Source organism: Acomys russatus, chromosome 28, assembly GCF_903995435.1.
Source record: "Acomys russatus chromosome 28, mAcoRus1.1, whole genome shotgun sequence".
In the NCBI taxonomy this organism is placed as follows: Eukaryota; Metazoa; Chordata; class Mammalia; order Rodentia; family Muridae; genus Acomys; species Acomys russatus.
The window spans coordinates 24,855,999-24,870,999 of record NC_067164.1 but is presented as its reverse complement, the minus strand read 5'-3'; the positions used below and the strand labels follow the sequence as shown (position 1 = coordinate 24,870,999).

The following is a 15,001-nucleotide window of genomic DNA, read 5'->3' as shown; positions in this document are numbered from 1 at the left end:
AAGTTATAGGAGTGCACACCCATACTTGGTTACTTGTTCTACTTTTCATAAAGTTTTGTTCTGTTTATTGTGATATGGCTTTTCCTCAGAGTTATATTTTCACATAAATGCTTAAGGAATATGGAAATGCTTTTCTAGGTATTTAAAGGCAGCGTTAGGCGTTACTGCATTTGTCTCTGCAAACAGATCCAGCTGTTAAAATTACATTTGAAGTATCAATAATGTCTCTAAAATTAAATTGCGAAGTAAATCATTTTTGATGAGTTTATAATACTGAGATATGGAAAATATGTCTTATAATGACAAGAAAGTCTGTATAATTTCCATTTATATATAGGATTTTCCAAACTTGTAAATATTGAACTTAGAAAGTATAGTCTATTATACTGGCTACTGCCACTGCCTACTGGCTACTGCCACCTCCTCTACACAGTCCGTTCCCATCTCTGCTATGGTTCTTTTATAACATTGTGGGTAAACAGAGGTTTAAAAGACCCCTTTATACCGGGCATGGTGGCACATGCTGTTGATCCTGGGACGCGGGAGGCAGAGGCAGGCGGATCACTGTGAGCTTGAGGCCAGCCTGGTCTACAAAAGTAAGTCCAGGATAGCCAAGACTGTTACACAGAGAAACCCTGTCTCGAAAAACCTTTAAAAAAAAAATCCCAAACAGGGAATTCCCGAAATTTGTGGACAAATGGATTGAGCTAGAAATGATCATAATGAGTGAGTTAACCCAGAAGCAGAAAGACTCAAATGGTATATACTCACTCATATCTGCATACTAGCCCAAGGGGCATGTCCCATGAAAGCCTTCACTTACCAGGAAACTGGGATAGAGGGGAGGACATCCTATTGGGACTCTAGATGAGAGAAGCATGGGAGAATAGCAAAGTAGAAGGATCCAGAGGGTCCTAGAAACCTACAAAAAGAACATTCTGATAGGCAGATTTGGGCCCAGGGGTCCCACTCAAACTAAGGCACCAGCCAAGGACAATACAGGTGGTAAACTTTACACCCCTACCCAGATCTAGCCAATGGACAGAACATTCTCCACAGTTGAGTGGAGAGTGGGGTCTAACTTTCACACGTACTCTGGTGCCTCATATTTGACCATGTCCCCTGGAGGGGGAGACCTGGTGGCACTCAGAGGAAGGATAGCAGGCTACCAAGAAGAGACTTGATACCCTATGAGCATATACAGGGGGAGGAAATCCCCCTCAGGAACAGTCATAGGGGAGGGGAATAAGGGAAAATGGGAGGGAGGGAAGAATGGGAGGATACAAGGGATGGGATAACCATTGAGATGTAACAAGAATAAATTAATCAAAAAATTTTTTTTAAATCTCTTGAAAGCCTCCTGGGGACAACATGTTTTTAAACATGTAACCTACAAACATTTAGAATGTAGTGTGTCCATGGACCTAATATAATAATAATTAAACAAAACAAAACAACCAAACATTTTTAACTCAAAAAGGCAAAGACTGAATGATGTCACTTGCACGAGGCACCTAAAGTCTTCCGGTACTTAGAGCAAGAAGTGAGTGATTTCACAGTCACCTGGTAAGGACAAATCGGTAAGGAATGCTTTTCTTTGGGGTCTAGCGATAAGGCTCCCCCTGTGTAAGATGAGAAAATTCTAGAGTTCTATTGCCACAGCAGAGCATACAGGTAACACTGCAGACCATCACTTCCTGTGCTAAAGATGAAGTTTTTAAAACCTCAGAAAATAGTAAGTTAATAATAATACCATAGGATATGGATTTCTCAGTACAATGTGAAAAAGAGTCTGTGCCTAAAAGGCTTCAATAACAATTTGCTGCTGTGGTCATTAGAGCAGAGAGAGACTAGAAAGGTCTGTTTTAGGTGAGGTGGCGTGGGTGTAGTTCATGGTGGCCTGTGTGCCGCAGGTGTGGAGTCGTCACTGAAGGAATGGTGGCTTTGAAACGGCACCACGCAGCAAGGGTGGATCCTGGGATACTAAGTCATCATAGACTTGGATTGCCAAACTGAACACTAACTCAATATTCAGGGTCTGCAGATGTAGCTCGGTTGGGAGAGTGCTTGCCCAGCAGGCGGGAAGTCCTGGGTTCAATCCCCAGCAAGGTGTGGTAGTGCATACCTACAGCCCTCGCAAGCAGGAGGCGTGGGGCCAGATCTTCACGGGCAGATTCTGTTACCCATGGCATTCAAAGCTGCATTGTGCTACATGAAACCCCGTCTCAAAAAAAAAAAAAAAAACCCAAGAAATCCTTTTGAGCACTTGCTTCATCACGTATTTTTGTGCCAAGGCTTACATTTCATCTCACGGAAGAACAGTGTTTAACTCCAGAGAATTTGTTCCTCCAGAGTGATGATATTAGCATCTGCCAGGGGTGGGAGTAAGTGAAGGCGTGCCCACACAGGGATTAAAGGTGCTTTGAGGACTTGGTGACAGTGACGAGGGTAGTGGGTCAATGTTAGGCCCATTCCAATGAAGCCTTTCTTTAAAAAAAAAAAAAAAAAAAAAAAGTCAAGACCCTAAGCGGTGAGTGGAAGCTGGTTTTCTAGTTCTAGCATCAAAGCACAGTACACGTTTTCTTTAAGGACTTAGTTAAGCCCAGTGCCTGAAAGCAGCGGGTGCTGACTGTATAGTGGCACAGGGCTCATGTTACTGTGTTGCTGCTGTTGAGTGCACAGTAAAGGGCAGCTTCAGTCAGACTTCCATTTCACATTGTGGGAAGTGATGTCACGCGTGATCCATGGCAAGGACTCTGTCCTCTCCCGGCCCACACCTCTCCACTGCGTCTGTCCCTTTATTTTCCTACCTCATCCTGGCTACATGTCCTATCTATCGTTTTGTTCAGGAAACTAATTGAGACAAGCTTATTAAATGTGTCAAGCTAGATGAAATTCCTGTTTGTGTCCCATGACAGGTGGCTGCTGCTTCGCAGGCATTCCTGGCCTGGTAGTGTGAACAGTCCATCTTCCGCCACACTTGGTTGCTCTTTGTAAAGCTTCCCTAGGAGTGTGGGGAGGAGAGGCGGAGCATTAGAGTGCACTTCCGGTCTGGGAGCAGAGTGTGAGACTGTACTTCCGTACAGCAGGAGAGGATCAGGCTGTACGTTTTGCAAAACTCATTTTGACAGTGAAGTTGAGAACCAATTATCTTAGGGCTCAGCAGTGAAGGAATCATTACATGTAGCTGGCTTTGTGAGCAGGCATTGGATTGGGTCTTATTTCCTAGTTTTGACTATTTTGGTTTGTTTTCTGTTGTGAATTAGAAAAGGTGGCATCTGTCTGTCTAATCGCATAAGGGAGCATGGCAAGCATGAGCAAGCAGAGCTGACAGCATCCCTTTGTGCGGCCTGTCCTTGCTGTGTTTGCTTGGGCATAAGACGCTCGCACACGTCAGTGGATGCTCTGTGCACAGACGCTCCTCCAGGCCGCTGCAGAGAAGATGCCTGCGTCCGCTAACCACGTGAGCCTTTCACCAGCCAGTCCTCAGCCCTCCTCTCTGCCTAAGGTTGGCAGGAGTGACCTACTACAAAGCCTTTGTTATTTAAGAAAGGTTTGGCTTTGTGTAGGGATAGGAGGACCTAGCTGTGCCAGCAGGGCATGGAATTCCACACACTTGTTTCTTTAGTTCCTTTAGCGATGTTCTTACTGGCCTTACATACTCACGTTTCATGAAGAATGTTTTATGCTAATGGGATGACTCTGTAGTATCTTATATCTCAAAAAAAAAGAAAAGAAAAGAAAAGAAAATATACTTAGGGAGTTGAGCACAGAGAAGAGATGCTAACTATTCCTGACATTGAACTTGGATCAGAAGGAAGAGACCACTACGAGCAAACTCTCTTGGCACTTCCTGTGTGGAGCAGGCCCCAGTGCAGGGAAGCACAGAACCAGAATGGCCTTGCAGGTCACAGTTAGGCCTTTGTTCTAGACCCCGTAGAACACTGGTTCTCAGCCTTCGTAACACTGTGACCCTTAATACGGTCCTTCACATTGTGGTGACCCTAACCATAAAATTGTTTCACTGCACCTCATAACAGCAATTTTGCCACTGTTATGAATCATAATATAAATATCTGTGTTTTCTGATGGCCTTAGGTGGCCCCTATATAAAAGCTGTTCGGAGAGCCGGGCATGGTGGTGCACGCCTTTAATCCCAGCACTCGGGAGGCAGAGGCGGGTGGATCGCTGTGAGTTCGAGGCCGGCCTGGTCTACAAAGTGAGTCCAGGACAGCCAAGGCTAACACAGAGAGACCCTGTCTCGGGGGGGTGGGGGGGGCGGGGAAGCTGTTCGGCTCCCAAAGAGTTCGTGACCCATAAATTGAGAACACTGGTCTACAGTCTTTTGTTGAAAGCTAGACTTCAGAAAGTTTCTGTAAATTAGATGTAATTAAAGATATTTTCAAATTATGATGATTTACACTATTCAAATATCTCCTATTTGTATATAAAATGGAAACAAGGCTCAGTTTACATTCAGTTGCCTAATTTGTCAGTTATGCCATGCCTTTAAAAGTAGAAAAGTTAGGGGCTGGAGAGATGGCTCAGTGGTTAAGAGTGCTGCCCGCTCTTCCAAAGGTCCTGAGTTCAGTTCCCAGCAACCACATGGTGGCTCACAACCATCTACAGTGAGGTCTGGCGCCCTCCTCTGGCGGACAGGCATACATGAAGGTGAGACACTGCATACTTAAATGAATAAATCTTTAAAAAAAAAAAAAAAAGTAGAAAATTATATTTTACAATACAAATAAGGAACCTAATTAGAAAGTTAAAACAGCTAGTTGTGGTGCCATATACTTTAATTCCAGCACTGGAGAGGCAGAGACAGGAGGATCTCTGTAAATTCCAGGACAGCGAGAGCTACTTGGGAAAACCCTGTTTCAAAAACCAAAAAAATTTTAAAAGGGAAAGTTAAGGCGCTAACTGTGAAACGGAAGACTGGGTAGTGAGTGTTTCTTTGAGTAAGCTCTCTTTAAGCCCCAAGTGTCTTTTTAGTGTTCCCAAAAGCACTGAACTGGTGGTGGTAGTGACGGCCCAGTGCGTCTCTGGTGCGTGAGTAAAGTTTGGGCTCAGTGTTTCCTGTCCTACCTCCTCTTGACTGTTGGCGTACTGCACACGCTCATTTCTGTTTGTGTTTACAGATCTTAGTAAAACTCTGCAGCTTTGTTTCTCCGGCGGAGGAGCTGGCTCAGAAGGACGACCTGCAGCTCTTATTCAGTGCAATAACCTCTTGGTGCCCTCCCTATAACCTGCCGTGGAGGAAGAGCGCAGGGGAGGTGCTGATGACCATCTCCCGCCACGGGCTGAGCGTTAACGTGGTGAAGTATATTCACGGTGAGCAGGACGCTGTCTTACCTTTCCTCCTGCCATCTGCTGGCTGTGCAAAGGCTGCCCTCCAAGTTAATTAATTATGTATAAATTCGGACAGATCTAGTTTGGCTGAGGCACGGACATGGAGAATTCAAGGCCCATTCCAGCGACAAAGTGAATTTCTGTCCAATCTAGGTAACTCAGTGAGACCCTTTCCCAAGAAAGGGAAATCGAAGACTGACTGAAGCTGGCAATGGAGCCCTTGGCTAGCCTGTGACAGAGTGTCCATCCAGTCCCCAGGGTCCCCAGATACACATGTGCGGAAATCTGCCAGGAGAAAGAACATTGTTTCATTTGTTGGCTCTTTGCAATGCATGACATTGTTGTAGGTTCAACAATGTCCACTCTTAATTCACTGTAGGTTATTTCATCGACTGGTCGTTCTTCTACTGAGAAAAAGGCACAGGACACCCCAAGGCCAAGATTCCAGCACAGAGGAGATTGATTTGCCCCAGAGGGACAAAGGGCAGGGGAATGGGAGACAGAGACAGGAGATAGAGGATGAGGGAGAAGGGGAAGAGATGATTTCCCCTGCCTCTGCGTGGAGGAGACAGATGTGGTCCATAGGCAAATGGCAGTTCATAAAGGAAACACCATGTTAGGATGAGTTGAGTTGAGTTTTTTGGTTCATTTTTGTTTTTGTTTTTTGGTTGCGCATGTTAACTAGGTAAGCCAAAGGCGGGGGGGGGGGGGGCCTGTTGTTTCTTGGACTTCAATACCTTGATAGCTGGACCTTGTTGTCAGCCTCAGGAGGAGTGAGTGTCCAATAAGAAAGACCTTGGAGGCTAGCTTCAGGATTGTAATCTAATGTTTTTTTTTTTTTTTTAGTGCAAGGGCAGAGGGAATTGGGGAGAAGGGCCAGGCCTGCGAGAGCCATGTCTTCCACACTGGGGGCCTGCTAGAGCCCTTCAATAATTGCCAGTGTTTCTGAAGCTATTTCATAAACACCCAGCTAGTTTTTCTGATACAAAATAGTTAAAATAAGCAGGCTTTTTCAAAATAAGTGTTAAGGAAAACACCTGCCAACGTATACCGTTGAGAGGCTATTGTGAGTGGTAAATCTGTAGCCTCTGAAGTGCTTCACTTAGTTTGTACAGAAGCACATATAAGCAGATGTGTCCTGGAATTCCCTAATTAACTGCCACAATTATTTGTTCACTTACGTATCTGGGAAACCTACTAGTGTGTCCCTGAAGTAGTCACTAATTTCTCTTCTTTCCTTGCGCTAATCTTAGCTTTTGTTGTAGGACACTGGGTCCTCAGTTGGCGATGCGTATGACTGTGTTCTGAGCTGGTAATTTAAACTGCAAACAACATTTTTAATATTTCATCTCTTCCTTTATATCAGTAGCTCACTGGTCTATATTTGTACTTTGAATACTTGATTATTTATTCTCTTTCACTTTTTAATGAGTTGCAATCATATCAGTATAAAAGATGAAAAACTATTTGGCAGTGAGCAGTGGTTTAGGTTTTGTTTAATAACGACATCAAAGTGTGATGTGAGAACTTTGATAAACGTCAACACACTTCTGTGTTATCCTTTGTTACTGCTGAGAGAACCGTGCATGAATCTGAGACATCGTTTGCCCTTAGGATGACGAGCATTTGCCATGTACCATGTTACACATGCCTTAAAAGTTGATGCTTCATTTAAAAACCTGTTTCTTAAGCAGTAGACATAAATAATCATTTTTCTTTCTTACAGAAAAAGAATGTCTTTCTACATGCGTTCAGAACATGCAGCAATCGGACGACCTGACTCCCCTCGAAATTGTTGAAATGTTTGCAGGGCTTTCTTGTTTCCTCAAAGACTCCAGTGATGTTTCCCAAACACTTCTGGATGACTTTCGGATATGGCAAGGATATAATTTTCTTTGTGACCTCTTGCTCAGGTAAACCCTTAACTTCAGGTTGCATTTTAAATTCCAATGGAAACAGTGGGATGATCAGAAGAAATCAGTAAACGTGTATTTAGTGCATTCTTGGGTGTCTTCTTGGCTTCGTGCTCTTTCATTCCTGTCTTCTGTCAGAGGACAGAAGGTGAGTTTGAGGGAGCCAGTCAAGTGCAGAGCACTGCATTGAATCTGGGCTAACACAAGAGAGTAGAGCTGGGCTTTCCTAGCAACCAGCGAGCTGGTCAGCCTGGCTCTCACGGTTAACTCCTCCTGCTTGGTTATGGCTTGCTTTTCTTTATTTTATAGGACTTGCTGGTGGGGGGGCGGTGGGGTGAGAGGGGGAAGAGAGAGAGGTTTTTTTAGCTTAATTTTTGAGATTTCATTTATGAGTATTGCATTTCCATCATTCCCCTCCTTCCCTCCCTCCCCCCTCCACCCCTTCCACACCCTCCTTACTCCTCCCACGTTCATGGCCTTTTATTCCTCAATTATGGTTATGCATATGTCTTCTGGTTATTTTTAGTAAGTTAATGGCAGGAACGGTATAGAGACTGTACAGTGGTGTTTATAAGGCAGCCACTGGCGAATGTTTTGCCTCCTTGTCCATTCCCAATACTACACACAGGAAATAGCTGGGCCTGTTTTCCAGGAACTGCCACTCTCCCCACTAGCGGATGCCCATTATCATTAAAACGCTTGCTGTGTCACAAGAAAAACACTTTCTGTAAACGTTTCCTGCAATAACAGTTTATCAAGCAGTTTATTCTACTTTACTTTTGGCTAATAGTAGGTAACCCCAAGCACACCCCTCCTCATCTGTAGGAAAGTGTGTGCGAGCATCACTGCTGGGTAGTAATCGGTGCGTCCCTTTACGGTTTAGGTTGATAAGCTATCCCCTCAAATCCTGAGATGGCATGATCCAATCTTTTATCTGTAGTGAGAGGATAGGATTCTAAATATGAAGGAAGCACATTAGCTTATTAGTGGGCAAAGCCATGGTTGGTCTGAGTACCATCAGAAACACGTGTCTGGAGACGAGCGTATACTGACACGGCTTACTTAACACTGTTAGATGGGAGAGAAAATGCAGCCTGTACAATTGTGAATATGGTGAGAACGTGAACAACATAGTGGAGACAGACTAAGACCGTTTGAAAACCCGCAGATGCATGCTCCAATGGACAGCCTTGCACTCGTGCATGTACAGGCATCGCTGAATAGACTCTGGGTTTAAAAAAGGACTACCTGAGGCTGGGAGGGAAAGTATGGAAGGACTTGGAGGCGAGAGAGTTGAGGTGGGCTTGCTCTCACACACAGATCCTATGAAAATCTCAGACAATCCATGGGAAAGCACACTGGACTAGAGATGCGGGTTCTCTGAGTCATGGCACTATCTTTTTCTCTTTTCCCAATTCTTTGTATTTCCTGAGTTTATATTGATGAGAATTGGTACCCTATGGTGAGGAAAGTCCCAGTGAATCCTACTCTTTCATAGAATGAGATTCTTTCAAGCATTGTGTGTTGTCAGTGAAGCCATGGTGAAAGTCACGTCCTTGGGTCTCTCACAGGCTGGCCGCACAGGACCTCAGGCAGCCACTCTTAGGCAGTCAGCTCAGCTCGGGGAATTTGCCCCCGCCCCCAAGACAGGGTCTCTCTGTGTAGCCTTGGCTGTCCTGGACTCACTTTGTAGACCAGGCTGGCCTCGAACTCACAGCGATCCGCCTGCCTCTGCCTCCCGAGGGCGAGGATTAAAGATGTGCGCCACCACGCCCGGCTAGCTCGGGGAATTTGTTTTGGGTTCAGAGTGTCAGCCGGCAGTGTCAGCTCCACACACCTGTGCAGCGCACACACACAATTCTTCGAACTCTTTCTGGAGACTTGATTTTAAACATTGTCTCTAGAGGAAATTTAAAGGACATTTTAAAAAGTGGATAAACCACCTTTGCACCAAAGATTAGTGCTTTACTTATTGGTGACAAAACTCAGACTTGTGCTTATTGATCTGAATATCTGCAAAATGCATCATAATGTAGAATAATGAAATCTTTAGATTTAAAAAGTATCAATATTTTAAAAATGTAAGATACTTTAAGTTCTTTGTACATTTACTTACAGAATCTGGAATTGACAAGTAATTCTGTATCAAATTAATGGATATTAACAAAATAGAAAAAAATTGTGAATCTTTGTCTAGATTGGAGCAAGCGAAGGAAGCCGACTGCAGAGATGCCTTGAAGGACTTGGTGAACCTGGTAACGTCCCTGACCACGTACGGGGTGAGTGAGCTGAAGCCGGCTGGTGTCACCACGGGCGCCCCATTTCTGTTGCCTGGATTTGCAGTACCTCAGCCAGCAGGCAAAGGTGAGTGCTTACCGGCTCTGTCCTGATGCTCAGCCCCCCTGGAAGAGGAGGAGTGGACCTGTCTCCTGATGGTCGCTCCTGTGGGCACTGCCTGTGTGAGTGTGACTGTCATTGTTCTTTGAGTCCTCCTGTCCACGGGTGAGGATGCAGAAGGATTGCCCCAGTCTTCAGTCGGATAGACACACACTTGAAAGCACCACTGCAACATTGTTAAGTCAGATGAGATCTGTATCATATTGGTTCATTTCCACCTCTTTGTCATTGAGCTACTTTCTTTCCACTCTGGCTCCTGCGCATGTCTGCCGTGTGTGGGTGGAGGTCAGGGCACACCCCGTCCTCCACCCCTGCCGAGTAGGGCTGCTAGGCACATTTGGTAAGCATGAGCTGTGAGCGCTTTTCTTTTTCATTAAAGCCGTGCCAAACTTAAGACAAAGAAGCTACATTATTTCATTCAGGTCAGAGAGTTAAGTTTTCTTTTCTTTTCTTTTTTTTTTTTTTTATTTAAAAGATTTATTTATTTTATTTATTGTATATAAGTGCTTTATCTGCAGAAGAGGGCATCAGATTACATTACAGATGGTTGTGAGCCACTATGTGGTTGCTGGGAATTGAACTCAGGACCTCTGGATGAGCAGGCAGTACTCTTAAGCTCTGAGCCACACCTCCAGCCCCAAGTGAAGTTTTCATAGGCGACATTTCTCTAGCATTTTGATCCTCATGTAATGATTTTTTTTTTTTTTTTTTTAGAACACTTATATTATTCTGTATACAACACTCTGGCTGCATGTACACCTGCAGGCCAGAAGAGGGCATCAGATTACATTACAGATAGTTTTGAGCCACCATGTGGTTGCTGGGAATTGAACTCAGGACCTTTGGAAGAGCAGCCAGTGCTCTCAACCTCTGAGCCATCTCTCCAGCCTCCAGTGATTTTTTTTTTTTTTTAGCTCAAAAACTTACTCCATGATTAAGACCATCTAATTATGGGGGGACATAATGGCATATGTCTAGAATCCCAGCACTGGGAGATAGAGGCAGGGCGATAAAGAACTCGGGGTTAGTCTCAACCATACGGCATGTTTGGACGCATTAGCTTTTTAAGTGTGTTATAGCCAATCTCCAAAATTTAAGCGTATAGGCCTCTATTGTTTCTTTTTGTTATTTGGCAACTTATTAAATATATCTTTGATAGGATCATGATAAGCCCATGTAAAATTTAACTGATCAGAAGTACCAATGCATCTAGGTATTTAAATTCCACAATAAAACTTACTCATTTTGTGAACTCAGAGTTCCTTTAATAAATGTGAGTAGATGGGGAGTGGAGCTCACTGTGGTGTGGTGTGCCAGCAGAGTACAGGCGCCCCGTGTCTGTTGCCGGGATTTGCTGCAGGCTCCTACACACTCAAATTTCCATATGATGGAACACATAGTAGTATCTCAAAGACCTTATTTTAAAACCACAGTAGTCCAGTGAGCTGTTTCTATGAGCCGATAGGAAGGTAGCTCGGCAGGAGCTGGCAGCTGGCTCGATGGGTAAAGGACACTTGGCATGCACGTCTGGCGATCCAAGTTCCAGCCTCAGGACCCGGTGAAAGGTGGAAGAAGAGAATCTACTCCACACGGTTGTCGTCTGACCTCTGTACACATGTTGTAGTCAGGTGTGTGATCATCCATATGCACATGCACATGCGCGCACACACACATTCACACAAACATGTGCATGCACACACACGCCAGAAAAAAATGATGACCCTATAATAAATAGTGTATCAGTAAGCATGAGTGTGCAAGAATCTCTGTGGAATGCATACGTAGACTCCTTCAGGCATTACCTCAGGAGTCACATGTGGGTCATGTGACGGTTGTCTTTCTAGAATTCGGATGAACCGTATTGACTTCCATGGTTGTGACACCAGTTTCTGTGCCTACCAGCAGTATCCAGCATTCCTCTTTCCGCCCAAATTCATCAGTGCTTGTTTCTGTTTCATTGTCTTTTTTTCTGTCTTTTTGGATCTCATTATGTATCCCTTGCCTAATGTAGAAAGGGCTGGCCTCAAACTCCCAGAGTTCTGCCTGCCTCTGCCTCGACGTGCTCTGCTGCCACACCTGGCCCGTTTGTTTCCTTAGTAATTATAATAAATCTTTCTCAAAGAAATAGAACCTCCTTAGCTTTTACATTTGTGTTTCCATTGGTTTGTTTGTCTGAGCTTGATCTTTAGACAACTATAGAAAATAAGACATCTGTTCTCAGAAGAAAAGCCACACTGTTAGCAAGAAACTGAACAGGAATGTGTTTGGTGCTTTCCGTCCATATAATAAATCTATGTTATAGACGAAAACTGTATCTGTAACACATGTAATATATTGTATTGAATATACAGTAATATATATGTACTGAAGATTGGGGAACTTTAAAAGAATTTTTCAGAAATATCCATGCTGACAAGTATCTCTGATCCACTTTCTGATACATTGTATACTTTTTTAGCTTGTGTTTTACTCTTTTTCTAAAATCTTGTTTATTATGTAAAAACCAATGTTAATTTGCCACTTTTGCAAGTACTACATATTATTAATAATTGTGAACCCCGAGCAATTTTTATAGAAAAACACTAGTTTTTAATGTACTTCAAATACAACTTTCGGTATTAATTTATATATAATAATAATTATTATTATCATTAAGTTTTCTCACAGCAACTATATAAAAAGATGCTTAACTTTTCCATTTGATGTATTTGAAATATAAGTTTAAAGATACTGATAGTGGCTATAGATTGTTTTAGCAAATGTGTTAATGTAAAGAAATTCTAATTTCAGCCCGAAAACAGAGCAAATTTCCAAATTACCTTTTATGAAAATCCCACCACACAGGAGAATCTGAAAGAGCAGGAATCCTAGTCCCCTGCTCCCTGTTCACACTGAGCCTCCTGTGCTTACAGCTGTATCCTTTCTAACTGACGATAACTGTTCCTCAGTCACGCTCAGTCTTCCGTCTAGTACCCTGTTTGCACAGTCACAGGGCTGAATGCATGTGATTCTTAAAATGTTTTTAATGATTCACTAAATGTTTGGTTCGTTCTATTTATTTTTAATTAAGTACTTGAACTTGATGAAGAAAAATAAGGCCTTTCATGAAAATGGGACATTGTCTTAGTAAATATTTGATAAAGGGTGAAATTCATGATGTGTTGACACAGGCTCTTTGACCATGATTAAAGCATCGCATAGCACCCACTTGTGTTTGTGTTTTCTATTTTAGGTCACAGTGTGAGGAACATCCAGGCCTTTGCAGTTCTTCAGAATGCATTTTTAAAAGCAAAAACCAGCTTCCTTGCCCAAATCATCCTGGATGCCATCACAAACATCTACATGGCTGACAATGCCAATTACTTCATCCTAGAATCCCAGCACACCCTGTCGCAGTTTGCAGAGAAGATCTCCAAACTCCCAGAAGTACAGAACAAATACTTCGAGATGCTGGAGTTTGTCGTTTTTAGCTTAAATTATATCCCTTGTAAAGAACTCATTAGTCTCAGTATCCTGTTAAAATCTAGCTCTTCTTACCACTGTAGCATTATTGCAATGAAAACCCTTCTTAAGTTTACAAGGCACGACTCCATCTTTAAAGATGTCTTCAGAGAGGTGGGCCTTCTGGAGGTCATGGTAAACCTTTTGCATAAGTACGCTGCCCTCCTGAAGGACCCAGCTCAGGCACTCAGTGAGCAAGGTAAACACTTCCTCAGGTGACGCCGTGTTTGGGAAGGGGGTCAGGGCGATGCCGCGTGCCTGTGCTCCCTTCTTTCTGATGCTCCGGTTGAATGATCCCCTGTTGTCTGTGAGTGTGACCTCCTTCTAGTGAGGATCTCCCAGCGTTAACTCTCTTCGCCTTTTGTTATCACATTGGGTAAGGGGAACCTGGGACTATGTTACACTAGTGGACGAGCAGAAGAACATGTATGGTCTTCATGATTTCTGTTGCTTTCTTTGAGATTTTTTTTTTAATGTCTTGAGATAATGAACATTTTATTAGTCATAATTACAAGTAAATGTGGCTATCTCAAAAATATTTTTTTATTAATTTTTGAGAGGAAATATTTAGTGATGTTTTGTAAACATCATTGGATGCCTTTTTTTTTTTTTTTTTTTTTTTTTTAAGAGACAGGGTTTCTCTGTGTAGCCATGGCTATCCTAGACTCGCCTTGTAGACCAGGCTGGCCTTGGATGCCTTTTTTGGTGATAGAGTGCTGCTGTATCTTGCTATTATTAATTTTAATTAGGAGTTAATATGTGTTGAATAAGCAGCTAATTCATAAACATCTTTCTTTTTGTATTTGATAATTCTCCTCTTGGCCTCGCTGATTAGAACCTCCATGACAAGGACACATTTAACTTTGTTTGGCATTTTCATTTTTAATATTTGTTACATAATTAACTTCTCCCACACTAAAATAAAAGTTCTGTTAACATCAGTTTGAGCATATTTTGGGGAGATGCTGGACACGCATTGGTTTAAATGGGTGTGTTGCTATCAATTGTGTTAGTGGAGAAAGTACATGTTAAACATGTGATAAAGGAAATTAATAATTCAGGTGAAACTGGCTGAAAATAGTGAGCATTACTTTTACGATCTGGACCTTTGAATCTGTTTTCTAGGGGACTCGAGAAACAATAGTTCAGTTGAAGACCAAAACCACTTGGCCCTGTTGGTGATGGAGGCGTTGACGGCACTGCTACAAGGGTCAAACACAAATGCAGGTAACCATAAGAACCAGAAGCAAGGGATCTGGGAGTGGGTTGGCTCGCGTTTTAAGCTTCTGCCATTCAAAGGAGAAACAGTGTTCAGTAATGGTGTAGTCACTCTGTAAGGTACAGTCGTGAAAATGAGACACTGGCCTGTAAAAATATCTTCCTGGAAACTCTGAAATGGTTTTACCATCTTAAAATATTTCTGCTGCTTTTTATAGTATACTTTCTGTTTGGCTTTTTATTTATTTATTTATTTATTTATTTTTGCTAATCTTTTAACTTATCCTGTGTACTCTTTTTCAAATAATTGTCTTATTCTAAAATACCTCTTCATAACTGTGGTTCATACATGTGGTGGGACAAGGTTTTAATCTTAGCACCCAGGCAGTAGAGGCCAACAGCTCGCTCTCTCCTCTCTCTCTCTCTCTGTCTCTCTCTCTGTCTCTCTCTCTCTCTCTCTCTCTCTCTCTCTCTCTCTCTCTGTATCTCTGAATTTAAGGCGAGCCTGGTCTACACAGAGTGTAAAGGCTAGCCAGGGCTACATAGTGAGATACTGCCTTTAAAAAAAAATTCTTAAGACGGTATGTTCAGTACATATTGAGAGGACTTGGTGAGTGGGA

General features: G+C 42.9%; 1 protein-coding gene across 1 annotated transcript in view; it reads left to right on the top strand.

Annotated features, from left to right (window-relative positions):
• Wdfy3 (WD repeat and FYVE domain containing 3) overlaps positions 1–15,001 on the top strand; it is a 223,573-nt gene that overhangs the window by 90,685 nt on the left and 117,887 nt on the right. The window contains exons 7-11 of the mRNA XM_051170516.1: positions 5,142–5,334; positions 7,079–7,265; positions 9,463–9,629; positions 12,895–13,362; positions 14,289–14,390. Of these exons, the coding sequence (XP_051026473.1) occupies positions 5,142–5,334; positions 7,079–7,265; positions 9,463–9,629; positions 12,895–13,362; positions 14,289–14,390 (1,117 nt within the window). The remainder of the gene's footprint in view (positions 1–5,141; positions 5,335–7,078; positions 7,266–9,462; positions 9,630–12,894; positions 13,363–14,288; positions 14,391–15,001) is intronic.